Source organism: Arachis hypogaea, chromosome 14 (genome assembly GCF_003086295.3).
Source record: "Arachis hypogaea cultivar Tifrunner chromosome 14, arahy.Tifrunner.gnm2.J5K5, whole genome shotgun sequence".
In the NCBI taxonomy this organism is placed as follows: domain Eukaryota; kingdom Viridiplantae; phylum Streptophyta; class Magnoliopsida; order Fabales; family Fabaceae; genus Arachis; species Arachis hypogaea.
Genome location: NC_092049.1, coordinates 141,760,595 through 141,772,580, shown reverse-complemented (window position 1 = coordinate 141,772,580; position 11,986 = coordinate 141,760,595). Strand labels below are relative to the sequence as shown.

General features: G+C 32.9%; 2 protein-coding genes across 10 annotated transcripts; both read left to right on the top strand.

Moving 5' to 3' along the window:
• Nucleotides 1-4,599: 4,599 nt before the first annotated feature.
• On the top strand, nt 4,600-7,286 carry LOC140172863 (uncharacterized). 5 transcript variants are annotated; one of them, XR_003199933.3, is made up of 8 exons: nt 4,600-4,730; nt 5,670-5,754; nt 5,830-6,024; nt 6,126-6,210; nt 6,288-6,498; nt 6,578-6,746; nt 7,004-7,094; nt 7,201-7,286. XR_003199933.3 is itself a non-coding variant. In XM_025841345.3 (8 exons), the coding sequence occupies exons 2-7, from the start codon at nt 5,738-5,740 to the stop codon at nt 7,029-7,031; spliced, it is 705 nt and encodes a 234-aa protein (XP_025697130.1). In that variant the 5' UTR covers nt 4,600-4,730; nt 5,670-5,737; the 3' UTR covers nt 7,032-7,062; nt 7,201-7,286. The 5 variants fall into 5 exon arrangements, 4 of the variants coding, with proteins under 4 accessions (XP_025697130.1, XP_072071723.1, XP_072071724.1 ...); XM_025841345.3 differs by having other exon boundaries at nt 7,004-7,062; XM_072215623.1 differs by having other exon boundaries at nt 4,620-4,730; nt 5,715-5,754; nt 7,004-7,062.
• Nucleotides 7,287-10,743, top strand: LOC112798151 (ras-related protein RABE1c-like). Of its 5 annotated transcripts, none has more exons than XR_011871663.1 (9): nt 7,287-7,828; nt 8,532-8,710; nt 8,832-8,932; nt 9,102-9,167; nt 9,358-9,455; nt 9,551-9,616; nt 9,700-9,792; nt 10,032-10,174; nt 10,454-10,743. XR_011871663.1 is itself a non-coding variant. In XM_072215624.1 (8 exons), the coding sequence occupies exons 2-8, from the start codon at nt 8,658-8,660 to the stop codon at nt 10,110-10,112; spliced, it is 558 nt and encodes a 185-aa protein (XP_072071725.1). In that variant the 5' UTR covers nt 7,287-7,828; nt 8,532-8,657; the 3' UTR covers nt 10,113-10,410. The 5 variants fall into 5 exon arrangements, 2 of the variants coding, with proteins under 2 accessions (XP_072071725.1, XP_025697134.2); XR_011871664.1 differs by having other exon boundaries at nt 9,689-9,792; XR_003199932.2 differs by having other exon boundaries at nt 7,365-7,828; nt 8,532-8,604.
• The last annotated feature ends 1,243 nt before the right edge of the window (nt 10,744-11,986 follow it).

Here is an 11,986-nt window from a genome sequence, read left to right as displayed (position 1 = left end):
CATTGGATGGTTTAGATATCTTTAGTCCTTCGGGGACTTTCATATAGATATCCCGATCTAATGAGCCGTATAAATAGGCTGTTACCACATCCATTAAATGCATATGCAGTTTATGATATGCAGATAAACTGACCAAATAACGCAATGTTATCGCATCCACTACTGGGGAATACGTTTCTTCATAATCTATACCGGGCCTTTGTGAAAAACCTTGTGCCACAAGTCGGGCTTTATAGCGCACAACTTCATTTTTCTCATTTCGTTTTCTCACAAATACCCATTTGTATCCAACAGGTTTTACATCTGCAGGTGTACGGACTACAGGTCCAAAGACTTCACGTTTTGCAAGTGAGTCTAATTCAGCCTTCATGGCTGCTTCCCATTTTGGCCAATCACTTCTTTGTCGACATTCTTCGACTGGTCTTGGCTCAAGATCCTTACTTTCATGCATGATATCTAATGCCACATTATATGCAAATATTTCATTGACAATTGTCTTATTTCGGTCTCATTTCTCTCCTGTAAAGACATAATTTATCGAGATCTCGTCATTTTCACAATTTTCAGGTACCTGAACGTCTTCTGGCGTTATATCAGAATTTTGGACAACTGCGGGTGTCTCTACTATGTCTTTTTCAACAGGAATCATATTTACCTCTTTTCTCTTTCGAGGATTTTTGTCTTTGGAACCGACAGGCCTGCCACGCTTCTGGCGTGTATTTGCTTCAGTGGCTATTTGTCCTACTAGGACATCAATTCGAATTGGGACATTTTCCGTCCTGCCACGCTTCTGGCGTGAATTCGCTTCAGTAGCTACTTGTCCTACTGGGACATCAATTCGAATTGGGGCATTTTCCGCTGGTATATAAGATTTGGTTATCCTCTTTGTATCGGAAAATGCATCAGGCAATTCATTTGCTATTCTTTGCAAATGTATAATCTTTTGAACTTCTAGTTCACATTGCGCTGATCGAGGATCTAAATGCATCAATGATGATGCATTCCAATTAAGTTCCTTTTCAGGAAGCTTATTTTCTCCCCCTAATGTTGGAAATTTTGATTTATCAAAATGACAATCCGCAAACCGGGCTTTAAACACATCACCAGTTTGTATCTCAAGATACCTCACTATAGAGGGAGAATCATATCCAACATATATCCCCAATTTTCTTTGGGGTCCCATTTTGGTGCGATTAGGTGGTGCAATGGGAACATATATCGCACACCCAAATATTCTTAAATGGGAAACATTTGGCTGCTGGCCAAAAGCTAATTGTATAGGAGAGAATTGATGATAACTCGTTGGCCTCAAACGAATAAGCGCTGCGGCATGTAAAATAGCATGCTCCTAAACCGAGGTTGGGAGATTTGTTCTCATAAGCAAGGGTCTAGCAATTAATTGGAGGCGCTTAATAAGTGATTCTGCTAACCCATTTTGTGTGTGAACATAAGCTACTGGATGTTCAACACTTATTCCATTAGCCATACAATAAGCATCGAAAGCTTGGGAAGTAAATTCACCAGCATTATCAAGACGAATTGCTTTGATTGGATTTTCTGGAAATTGTGCTTTTAATCGAATAATTTGAGCCAGTAATCTCGCAAACGCCAGGTTGCGAGAAGATAATAAGCACACATGTGACCATCTCGAAGATGCGTCTATCAAGACCATAAAATATCTAAAAGATCCACATGGTGGATGAATAGGTCCACATATATCACCTTGAATCCTTTCCAGGAATTCAGGAGACTCAAATCCAATCTTTACTGGTGATGGCTTTAAAATTAACTTTCCTTGAGAACATGCAGCACAACAAAATTCACTAGTTTTAAGAATCTTCTGGTCCTTTAGTGAATGTCCATGAGAGTTTTCAATAATTATTCTCATCATGGTTGTTCCCGGATGGCCCAAACGGTCGTGCCAAGTTATGAACTCATTTGAGCTAGTAAACTTCTGGTTTACAGTGGCATGTGATTCAATTGCACTAATCTTGGTATAATACAACCCAGATGAAAGTGAGGGTAATTTTTCTAATATAACTTTCTTATTTGAATCATGAGTTGTGATACATAAATACTCATGATTTCCCTCATTCATCGTCTCAACATGATATCCATTTCGGCGAATATCTTTGAAACTCAACAAGTTTCTCAGAGACTTGGTAGATAATAGTGCATTATTTATTATAAATTTTGTTCCTCCAGGAAACAAAATTATAGCTCTTCCGGAGCCTTCTATCACATTGCCTGAGCCAATAATAGTGTTAACATATTCCTCTTTTGGCACAAGATGGGTAAAATATATATCACTTTTGAGAATAGTGTGTGAACTTGCACTATCCGCAAGGCATACATCTTCATTACATATCCTTGCCATTCTTCAAAAACAAATAATAATAAAATGAGTAGTATGCATAGTTAAATTGAATACTTGATCAGAATTATTTTTCTAAGAAACACTGTACATAAAATAATGTCATATACTGAAATTTTATTTTAAAATTTGACACAATTAATAATTTCAAAATTCATAAATATTAATATTTCATTATTTATGTACATCACATTTGAAACTTAAATACATAGAAAATAAAACTTAACAATAAGTTCTTTACATTATTTATTTACATATATACTTCACAATCCCATAGATTAAACTATTCCATCATTGATCAAATGACCAATATTTCCTTCAGGGTCCTCAAAGAAATCAGATACATCATAATGAGTGGTGGAGTTCTCAACATCATTTGAAACAAAATTTGTTTCCTTTCCTTTGTCGTTCTTTTTCAAAGATGCCTGGTAAAGATCGACTAGGTGCCTTGGGGTACGACAGGTACGTGACCAATGGCCCTTTCCACCACAGCGGAAACACTTCTCCTCGATTGATTTATTCTGCCCGATATTCTTTTCTTTGTCCCACTTCAGGTGAGATCCTCTCTTTTGAACATAATTCTTTTTCCTTCCATAATTTTTTTTATTGTTAAAACCTTGCCATTTACCTCTTCTGGGGTAATTTGCCACATTTACTTCAGGAAATGGGGCAGCGCCAGCTGGGCGCGCTTCATGATTTTTCAATAACAACTCATTGTTGCGTTCAGCAACAAGAAGGCAAGAAATTAACTTAGAATATTTTTTAAACCCTTTCTCTCGATACTGCTGCTGCAGGAGCACATTCGAGGCATGGAAGGTTGAGAAAATTTTCTCCAACATATCATGATCAGTTATTTTTTCCCCACACAATTTCATTCGTGAGGTGATCCGAAACATTGTAGAATTATATTCATTTATAGATTTAAAATCTTGTAAACGCAAATGCGTCCATTCATACCGGGCTTGAGGAAGTATCACCGTTTTCTGATGATTGTACCTTTCTTCAAGGTCTTTCCAAAGATCTGCAGGATCTTTTAATGTAAGATATTCATTTTTCAATCCTTCGTCAAGATGACGACGGAGAAAAATCATGGCTTTAGCTTTATCCTTCTGGGATGCATTATTTTCAGCCTTAATGGTATCTCCAAGATCCATTGAATCAAGATGGATTTCAGCATCTAATATCCATGATAAATAATTGTTTCCAGATATATCAAGAGCATTGAATTCAAGATGAGAGAGCTTCGACATAATGAAAATTTGTTACCTGAGTCTTCCTAAAAATTTGATCAGAGTCTCGTGCTGATAACGTGTTGTGAAATAAAAGATATATATAATAAAGATGTATAAATAGAAGACTCTAATATTAAAATAATTAGCTCAATAATAATTTATATATATATAATAATATTATATGTTGTAATGTATATATATATATACAAAGATAGAAAGGAGTATTAAAAATAAAGAGAGAGAGAATCGCATATGTTTATTGTTGCAATCTCAATATAATAAAGATGGTTAATATTGCTATTAATATTATATGCAAAGAGTAATAGAAAATAGAATTCAAAATACTTATAAAATAAAAGAAGAGAAAGAACTGTAGTAGAAATATAAAGAGAAGAGTATTTGAGTTTATTATTGTTGTTGTATTTCTCTCGGAGGCAAAGGCCTCTATTTATACATGTACGAGGGGGATCAATTTCAACATTCATTAATTATTATTCCTTCTTTGAGAATGTGAGTACTGCATGGGAATGGGCATCCACGTCCCATTCTTATCTCAACATGTGTATATTTTCTTTTAATTAATTAAGTTAAATTCTTTACGAGTCTAAAAATCTATATCTGAATTTGTTTAGGTGAGCTTTAAAAAAAAATTTTTTTCGAGTTATTTTTTTTTTAAAGATCTTATAGAAAAGTAAAAGTAATTTTATGTTTGGATATTTCATGTAAAAAGATCTTTTTATCTATCAATTATGTTTAAGTATAATGATATAAAAGTACTTTTTTATTTATTTATTACACGAAAAATATCTTTTTTTTAAGAGAAAAGATCTTTTAAAAAATAATATAAATTACAACTTTTTTTTTTATTTTTCTAGTACTTTTACTTTTATTACTATAAATTTGCCAAACACGTTAAAAAATAGAAAAAGATATTTTTTATTAAAATAATGATACCCAAACAAACACAGAAACTATTTCGAATTATTTGCAATTATTTTTTTAATTAGAAAAATGAAAATAGAAAAGATGGGAAATTGAAGAGAAGTATATATAAGAGAGAAAGGTGGCGGCGTCTACCTCCGCCTACGGTAGAGCAACATAGGGAAGATAAAGAAAAAGAGAACGTAACATCACGACCCATTTGGATATTCTTTTCTTTGATCTCTGAAAGACACCATTTTTGGGATTTTTTAACCCATTTCTCTTCATTCACCATTTTTTATCTGTGTATTTTAATTGTTCTGTATATTTTAATATTGTTATCTGTATATTCTAGTTTTTTTTCTTGTGTTACTTCAATTCTAGGGTTTGATTCATGATATTTGTGGTGTGTTGCTAAGATGTGGTTGTCAAATACTCAAATTGTGTAGTCTATTTATTGGCAAAATCTGTCCATGAATGAAACAAATATGAGAGGAAAAAGAATTTATCGATATATATCAAATGAATTGATCCATATGACTCTGAATGCTATTTTCTTGCTAAATTGATCAAGATAATGGGGAGTGGGTTTGGGGATAGTCACCTAATCCTATGGGATGGAATAAAATTTGGAAGTTGTGGTATTTTATCTGTAAGGGGTATTTGCTATTTAGAAATTCTATGATAATTCAGTATGTAACATAGAGAAGGGGATTCTGTTGGCACTCTAGAACAGCAGAAGTATGTCTTTACACTGGAACATATGATGCACTTTTTTAAGTTTATGATTTGTTCCCTTTATGTTGACCTAGACATTTTGCTTTTCAAAAACAATAATAAAATATATTGATTCTGTGCATATGTGTTTACCATGGAATTAAAGGTTTGGTGTTAATTTTTATGAAAACATCACATTGCTTATATTTTCTTACTTTCTTTTGCTCTGATACTGGACAAAAAATCTGTGTTGTATTACAAATCTTTCGATGAATATTTACAGAAATATAGTTTTAGTTTCTGACCTTATAACCATGTATTCCTGAATTATTTGTTTACATTAGATTCATTGCAATGTTTGAAGCTTTTATTGATATCAATTCTCAAGTTTTAATTTGTTAATATGAATGTATCTTTTATTGCAGGTTTGTTGAATGTTTTCAGAATTCTGAAGTAGTAATTGTTTTCAGGTTTCAAGGCATAAAATTCTGACATGGATCCAAAACCCAAGTGAGCTCGTTTTCTTTTTTGGCTTTTGCTCGTATGTTTAGTTGGGACCATCTCATACTCCTTTGTTTGAAGCAGAGACCCTGATTATTATGTGCCTGGACTTATCATCAATGGACTATATGACAAAGATATCCAAATCCCTGACCCTTCTTATTCTGTGCCTGAACTTATGAAGGGCGCCACCAGTAGACTATATGACAAAGATATCCAAATCCCTGACTGGTACCATTTTAAATCTCCTCCTAGTTCACATACTCGTGAGCCAACTGAGTGAGTTCATCATAACAATCTATTTTGTTTAAATATATTAATATTAATTAATCAGTTTGTTCTTTTATACATCTTTTTTCTGTAATTGTTTTGTGCTACAGAGCCGAGAAACAATTTAATTTGAAACAGACGCATCCTTACCATGTATTGGCAATGGATCATTATAACAAAAGCATAGATAATAAGGTTTTTAATCTATTGCTTTTCTCAAAGTTTATTACTTTTATTCGAATTTTTGTTGTTGTTGATATTTGCTTTTTCAGGAGGAGGAGTATGAGATTTTAAGTTTGGTCAGTATGGGCAAAACAGTGTGCTTCGGTTACCTTGGTTTTCTTCGTCACCTCTTTTGGAAGGCCGTGCCTAAAAATTCCCCTTCGACAGCCGAGCCTAGAATTTTCTATGCTCGAGTTCACGAGTTTAAGGAGATTCATATACTATTTTGTGGCTTTTATAGCGATTCTATTGATGACTCAGGTATTCTCATGTGAATGTATATATATAGAATTTTTTTTGTTTAAATTATTTAAATAACCTTTCACTTGATGTTTGTTAGAGAGCTGTGAGATTTGCGGTCTCAAGAATTATGATGAATTCCGGAAGAAAGCAAAAGAATTGCAGGATAAAGAAGAAGAGAAAGCAATGGCAATTAATAACGGTGGATATTTGTTCTGTCCAATTAATTTTAGCGCCATGTACCAGTCTTCCCATGGAGACAAACAAATGTAAGCAACAACTACTATTTATTGTTTGTCTTGTTTTTTCTGTTTTTTTGAAGTTTATATTTATTTATTTATTTTATTCTCTTTGGAACTCTCCAACAATGTTACTAGGAAGCTCTTTCTAACCTTGTGTGGGGCCAATTTGTTATGTATGTGAGATAAACTTAGGAAATACTTTGTTGTTTTCTGATTTTTTTTTTTCATTTGTGTCCTGTTATGGTTTTTATTTTGTTGCCTAATTCTTATTCTTGAAACTGTAGGATGAACAGTGAATCGGATGGAAGGTGAAAGAGACCCAGGATGCCTGGTCCCTAGAAAAGTATGAAAGACATTACAATAATGATATGTTTGGTAGTAACAATTCTGGAAAATACTTTGTATTAAGTTTCTTATGCACTTTTTACTATAATAATGATAGGTTTGGATAGTTATAGGTGGTTTTAAATTGTGATTACAGTTTGCCACGGAGAGAAAGAAAATGCAGCTGATGTTGTCACATAAATTCGATTGGAATGGTGTTTATGGTGATGGAATTCCTTGAAATTTGTTTTTTTCTTGGTTGGTTGTTTGAATTTGTATGAGGCTTTGGATTTTGGTGATGGCTTCAATGGTTTGAATTAACTGTTAGAATTTGAAATCCAATACTTACACGGAGATTGTTTGAAACAATGCATATTGACTAAGGAATACTCAGCATGCTCCTAAAGCTAATTCAACCAATTATTCTTGGGATAAGAAAATAGATTTTGTTGAATACTATTATATTTGACATTATAATGTGTATATGTTTAATTAAGTTAAATTCATTAGAAGTCTAAAAATGTATAGAAACTATTTTGCATTATTTGCAATTATTTTTTTAATTAGAAAAATAAAAGTGGGAAATAGAATGAGAAGTATAAAGAGAAACATAGGGAAGATAAACAGAAAGAGAACGTAACATAACGACCCATCTGGATCTTCTCTTCTTTGATCTCTGAAAGACACCATTTTTGGGATATTTTTTAACCCATTGGCAGCTCAACCTGGTAGGGCACGTGCCGATTACGATTACCTCATCAAGCTCCTTCTTATTGGCGATAGCGGTATGTTCCTTCTTTCCCTTTTCCCTAATTATTCTTGTTATAATTATAGTTAATTATTATCTCAACATGTTGTGTTTACATAACTTGATTTTTGTTTAGGTGGATTATTTCGTTTTATTTGGTCTTGAATCATGGGATCCCTGAAGATATGCTTTTTACTTAGCTTACATTCCATTGCCATTACCGGAAGGGATTTTTTTTTTTGGTAGATTAATTGTTAATGGTGGTGTGGTATTGAGCTGAAACATCAAACATTATGTAGAGGAAAGTTATAATTTTGGGATTTTAGGACAGTTGATGAGGCATTGAAGTTGAAGATGTTGGAGGAGTACTTCGATTCTCTACTTAGCTAGGCCTAGAAGTAAAGTATATAGCTGAGTAGCAGGCATTTGAAGTTGTGCAAGTTTCATGAAGCTTGCCAGGCACACTGTGGAATGGTGGTAAAGAGTGTTTAAGACAAGATTAAGAAGAGAAACTCACATAGGGACATTTTGATTTATGCCGTTAGGATTATATTACGGGTAGATGGCAGGGTTTTTGTTGGAGAGCAGTTTATTAGTGTTCTTCGGCTCATCTAAAATTACCAGTATCATGGTGTTTCCAAATGTAAAAAATATATATATCAACTTGCTTGTCCAAATATACAAGTTCATATATCTGTTTCAAGTATTACAATTTCGCCATTTAATGGCTGTCATTGCAGGTGTGGGAAAGAGTTGTCTTCTTTTGCGATTTTCTGATGGTTCCTTCACCACCAGTTTCATCAGCACTATTGGGTTCGTATCTATTGATTCTTCATTCCTTGTGAAAATGCTATGGGAGTTACAACATGTTGATGTGGCATATTGTACTTTCAAAATACATCAATTTAATACAGCCATTGTAAGTTGTCACCAACATCTAAACATATATTCTCTGTCTATGCGTCGATAACACAGGTAAAAATTGATAATTTTGTTATGGAAAATCTTTTTATCTTACAATTTATTACCCAATTTTGCAGCATTGATTTTAAGATAAGAACCATTGAACTTGACGGTAAACGCATTAAGTTACAAATCTGGGACACAGCCGGTCAGGAGCGATTTCGAACTATTACCACAGGTATGGGCATTTGTTTTATGCAACCTGGCTAATCTAACATGTTGTGCTCGTTTTAGTTTCACTGTTATTTGATGTTTGTATGCGGATAAATGTCCCAAACTTTGATTTTATCTCCCCCATTAATTGGATAGAGGGAAAATGTTTCTTACAATCTGACATGCTTTTGCAGCTTATTACCATGGAGCCATGGCCATTTTGCTTGTTTACGATGTTACTGATGAAGCATCTTTCAACAGTACTACTCTCCTTACCCTGATTGCATTAGCGTTTAAAAATGTTTTCAGTTTCAGTCTTCTGGTGTTTAATTTCTTTCTCTGATTTCTATTAAATTATGTCAACAAAGAGGTTATGTGCTTTGTAGTTAAGCCTCTTTGTCCATGTTGACCAGCTTTCAATTTTTAATGTACCTGCTTCTTTCTATGAAGATATTAGGAATTGGATTCGCAACATTGAACAACATGCTTCTGACAATGTAAACAAGATCCTTGTTGGTAACAAGGCTGATATGGATGAAAGTAAAAGGGTATGTACCTAAGAGGGTTATCTTTATGTTCATATCCGTCTTTATCTTACTGTTATCGCTCGATACCAACGCAAGGTCCCTTTTCTCCTCTATAGGCTGTTCCTACCGCCAAAGGTCAAGCTCTCGCCGATGAGTATGGTATCAAGTTTTTTTTCGAAACTGTGAGTAGAACATGGTTGACAACCACATTTTCATTGAGTTTCATGTGACTTCATTATGTTTTATATTGGAAGAACATTTGCAGAGTGCAAAGACAAACATGAATGTAGAGGATGTTTTCTTTTCAATAGCTAGAGATATCAAGCAAAGGCTTGCTGACACAGATTCTAAGGCTGAAGTATGTACTTGACCTTTTATTTTCGTCCATTTCATTATTTCTTTTCTAAAAGATTAGGGCTTGTTTGGTTCATATTTCATTTTCTTCATGCATAAGATCTCGAAAGCAGAAAACATTAAAAATGAAAACATCAACCGGATAAGGCTTAAACTATATATGGGGGTTAAGGCAGTACATAAAAATGTTGCTTCTTTGGTGCTTGATGATGATACTGATATTATCTATCTGTGGTGGTTCAGCCTCAGGCGATCAAGATCAACCAACCGGACCAGGCTGCCGGTGGTGGCCAAGCCGCTCAAAAGTCGGCCTGCTGTGGTTGATGAAAATAACAATTGTGCAGTAAGGAGGGTGAAGATTCAACAACACTTGCCCCTTCAAATGGGTATTATACTTAATTTGATGACATTACAAGTGGGAATGAATGTGTATTTTTTTGTCCCTTTGTATTTCCCAACTTCAAAAGTTTATGGTTTTAAGATAGTATTTCAAATATTAGTTGTTGGACTTTGTCTTGAGTTTATTTCAATTTTCTTCTTTTTCTTTTCTTGTACCCTGTCTACTAAGAAAAATATCTAACTTGTCTAGATTCAGATGTAGATTATTAGAAACATTTTCATATCTTGTTTCCAAATGTTTTTTTTTCTTTGTTGGTTGGCTGTAGAATCTTGAGATGCATAAATCTAAGAAGGAAAAAATGCCATGCCATCTCAAACTCAAAGCACATGGCATGCACATGTTAATGCTACTTCAGTTTGGATGCCTACTTGAAATGACACGTGGCTTCATAGTTTAGTGGTGAAGGATTATTATTATGCTTTTGCTAAGATGTTCAGATTCCCAATATAGATTGTGATTACTGATTGACTCATTGGTAGTTCTTTCATAGTAATCTATGAACAATGTTCTTTTTTACATCATTTTAATTTCTGCATAAACATTTCCTACTTCTCAGATGAATCAAGCATTTTCAGGATTTTTTATGTAATTAATTAGCATAATTTGTGATCAAAATGGAAAGTTAAAATAGTTTGATACTTAGGGCCCGTTTGGGAAACACCAAAAAGTTACTTTTTTCAACTTTTGACTTATAGAAAGTTATATTAATGTGTTTGGTACAAATTTTTAGATAAACTTTTAACTTTTCAAAAAGTTATTTAAGAGCTTTTGAAGAAGTTAAAAAATGTGACTTTTCCTATTTTCAAAAGCTATTTTATCACTCTTATTTAATGCACAACTTTAAAACAATGACTTCCATAATAACTTTCCAAATTCAAAATAACTTATTTAAAAGTTAATATTAATAAAAGTCCTTATATTTTAAGCTCTTTTTTCAAAAGAACTTATTTAAGAAATTTAGCCAAACTGACTCAACCAGGTTAAAATATTTTTTAAGTAGCCTGGTTTATTCAAATAGAGTAAGGCATATTCTTATGTCTAATGAGTTTTTTTGTTTTACTTTTTTTCTGTACTTATGATACGTGTTTTACATTATTATATTTTACAATCAAATGAAAATTTAAAATAACCAAATATTTAGCCACGTCAATTTAAAACGTCACCTCATATTTGGATATAGACAAAGAGGGTTTGTTTGAAAATCTAATTATTATTATCTTTCTTTTTATTGGTCAACATTCCCTTTCACGTTCTGATTAATATAATAATGGTGCCATCTGCCAAGCTTTCTGGAATAAAAACACCAATATTGACTCAGTAACACATCAATCATCTCATTGTCATTGACTTTGAGAATCTTCCATGGTGAAATCATTTCTTAGTTTCTTACCCAATCATATATTAATAATTACAAGCTTTTAAATATTCATTTTGGACGGAGCAGTAAAAAAATTTCATATTTTTTTTTCTATGAAAAGAAAAAACTTTGCTATGTACATTTTGAATGGACTATAACAATTTGACCATTGAATTTGTGGCAAAACTATCTTTCTTTTCTTTCATGAATATAGTAAAAGAAAGGGTAAAATATATTTTGTCCCTGAAGTTTGACAAAAATTTTAAAAATATTCTTAAGTTTTATTTTGTTTCAATTTTATTCCGAAAGTTCTCGATTTGCATCAAATATACTCCGGACTGCTAAATTTTCAAAAAATTTAAGACTAATTCAACAACAATTTCATAACAACCCTCAACACAAGCAAAGCAAGCATAATTTTCTTGCATTATTGTTAGATTG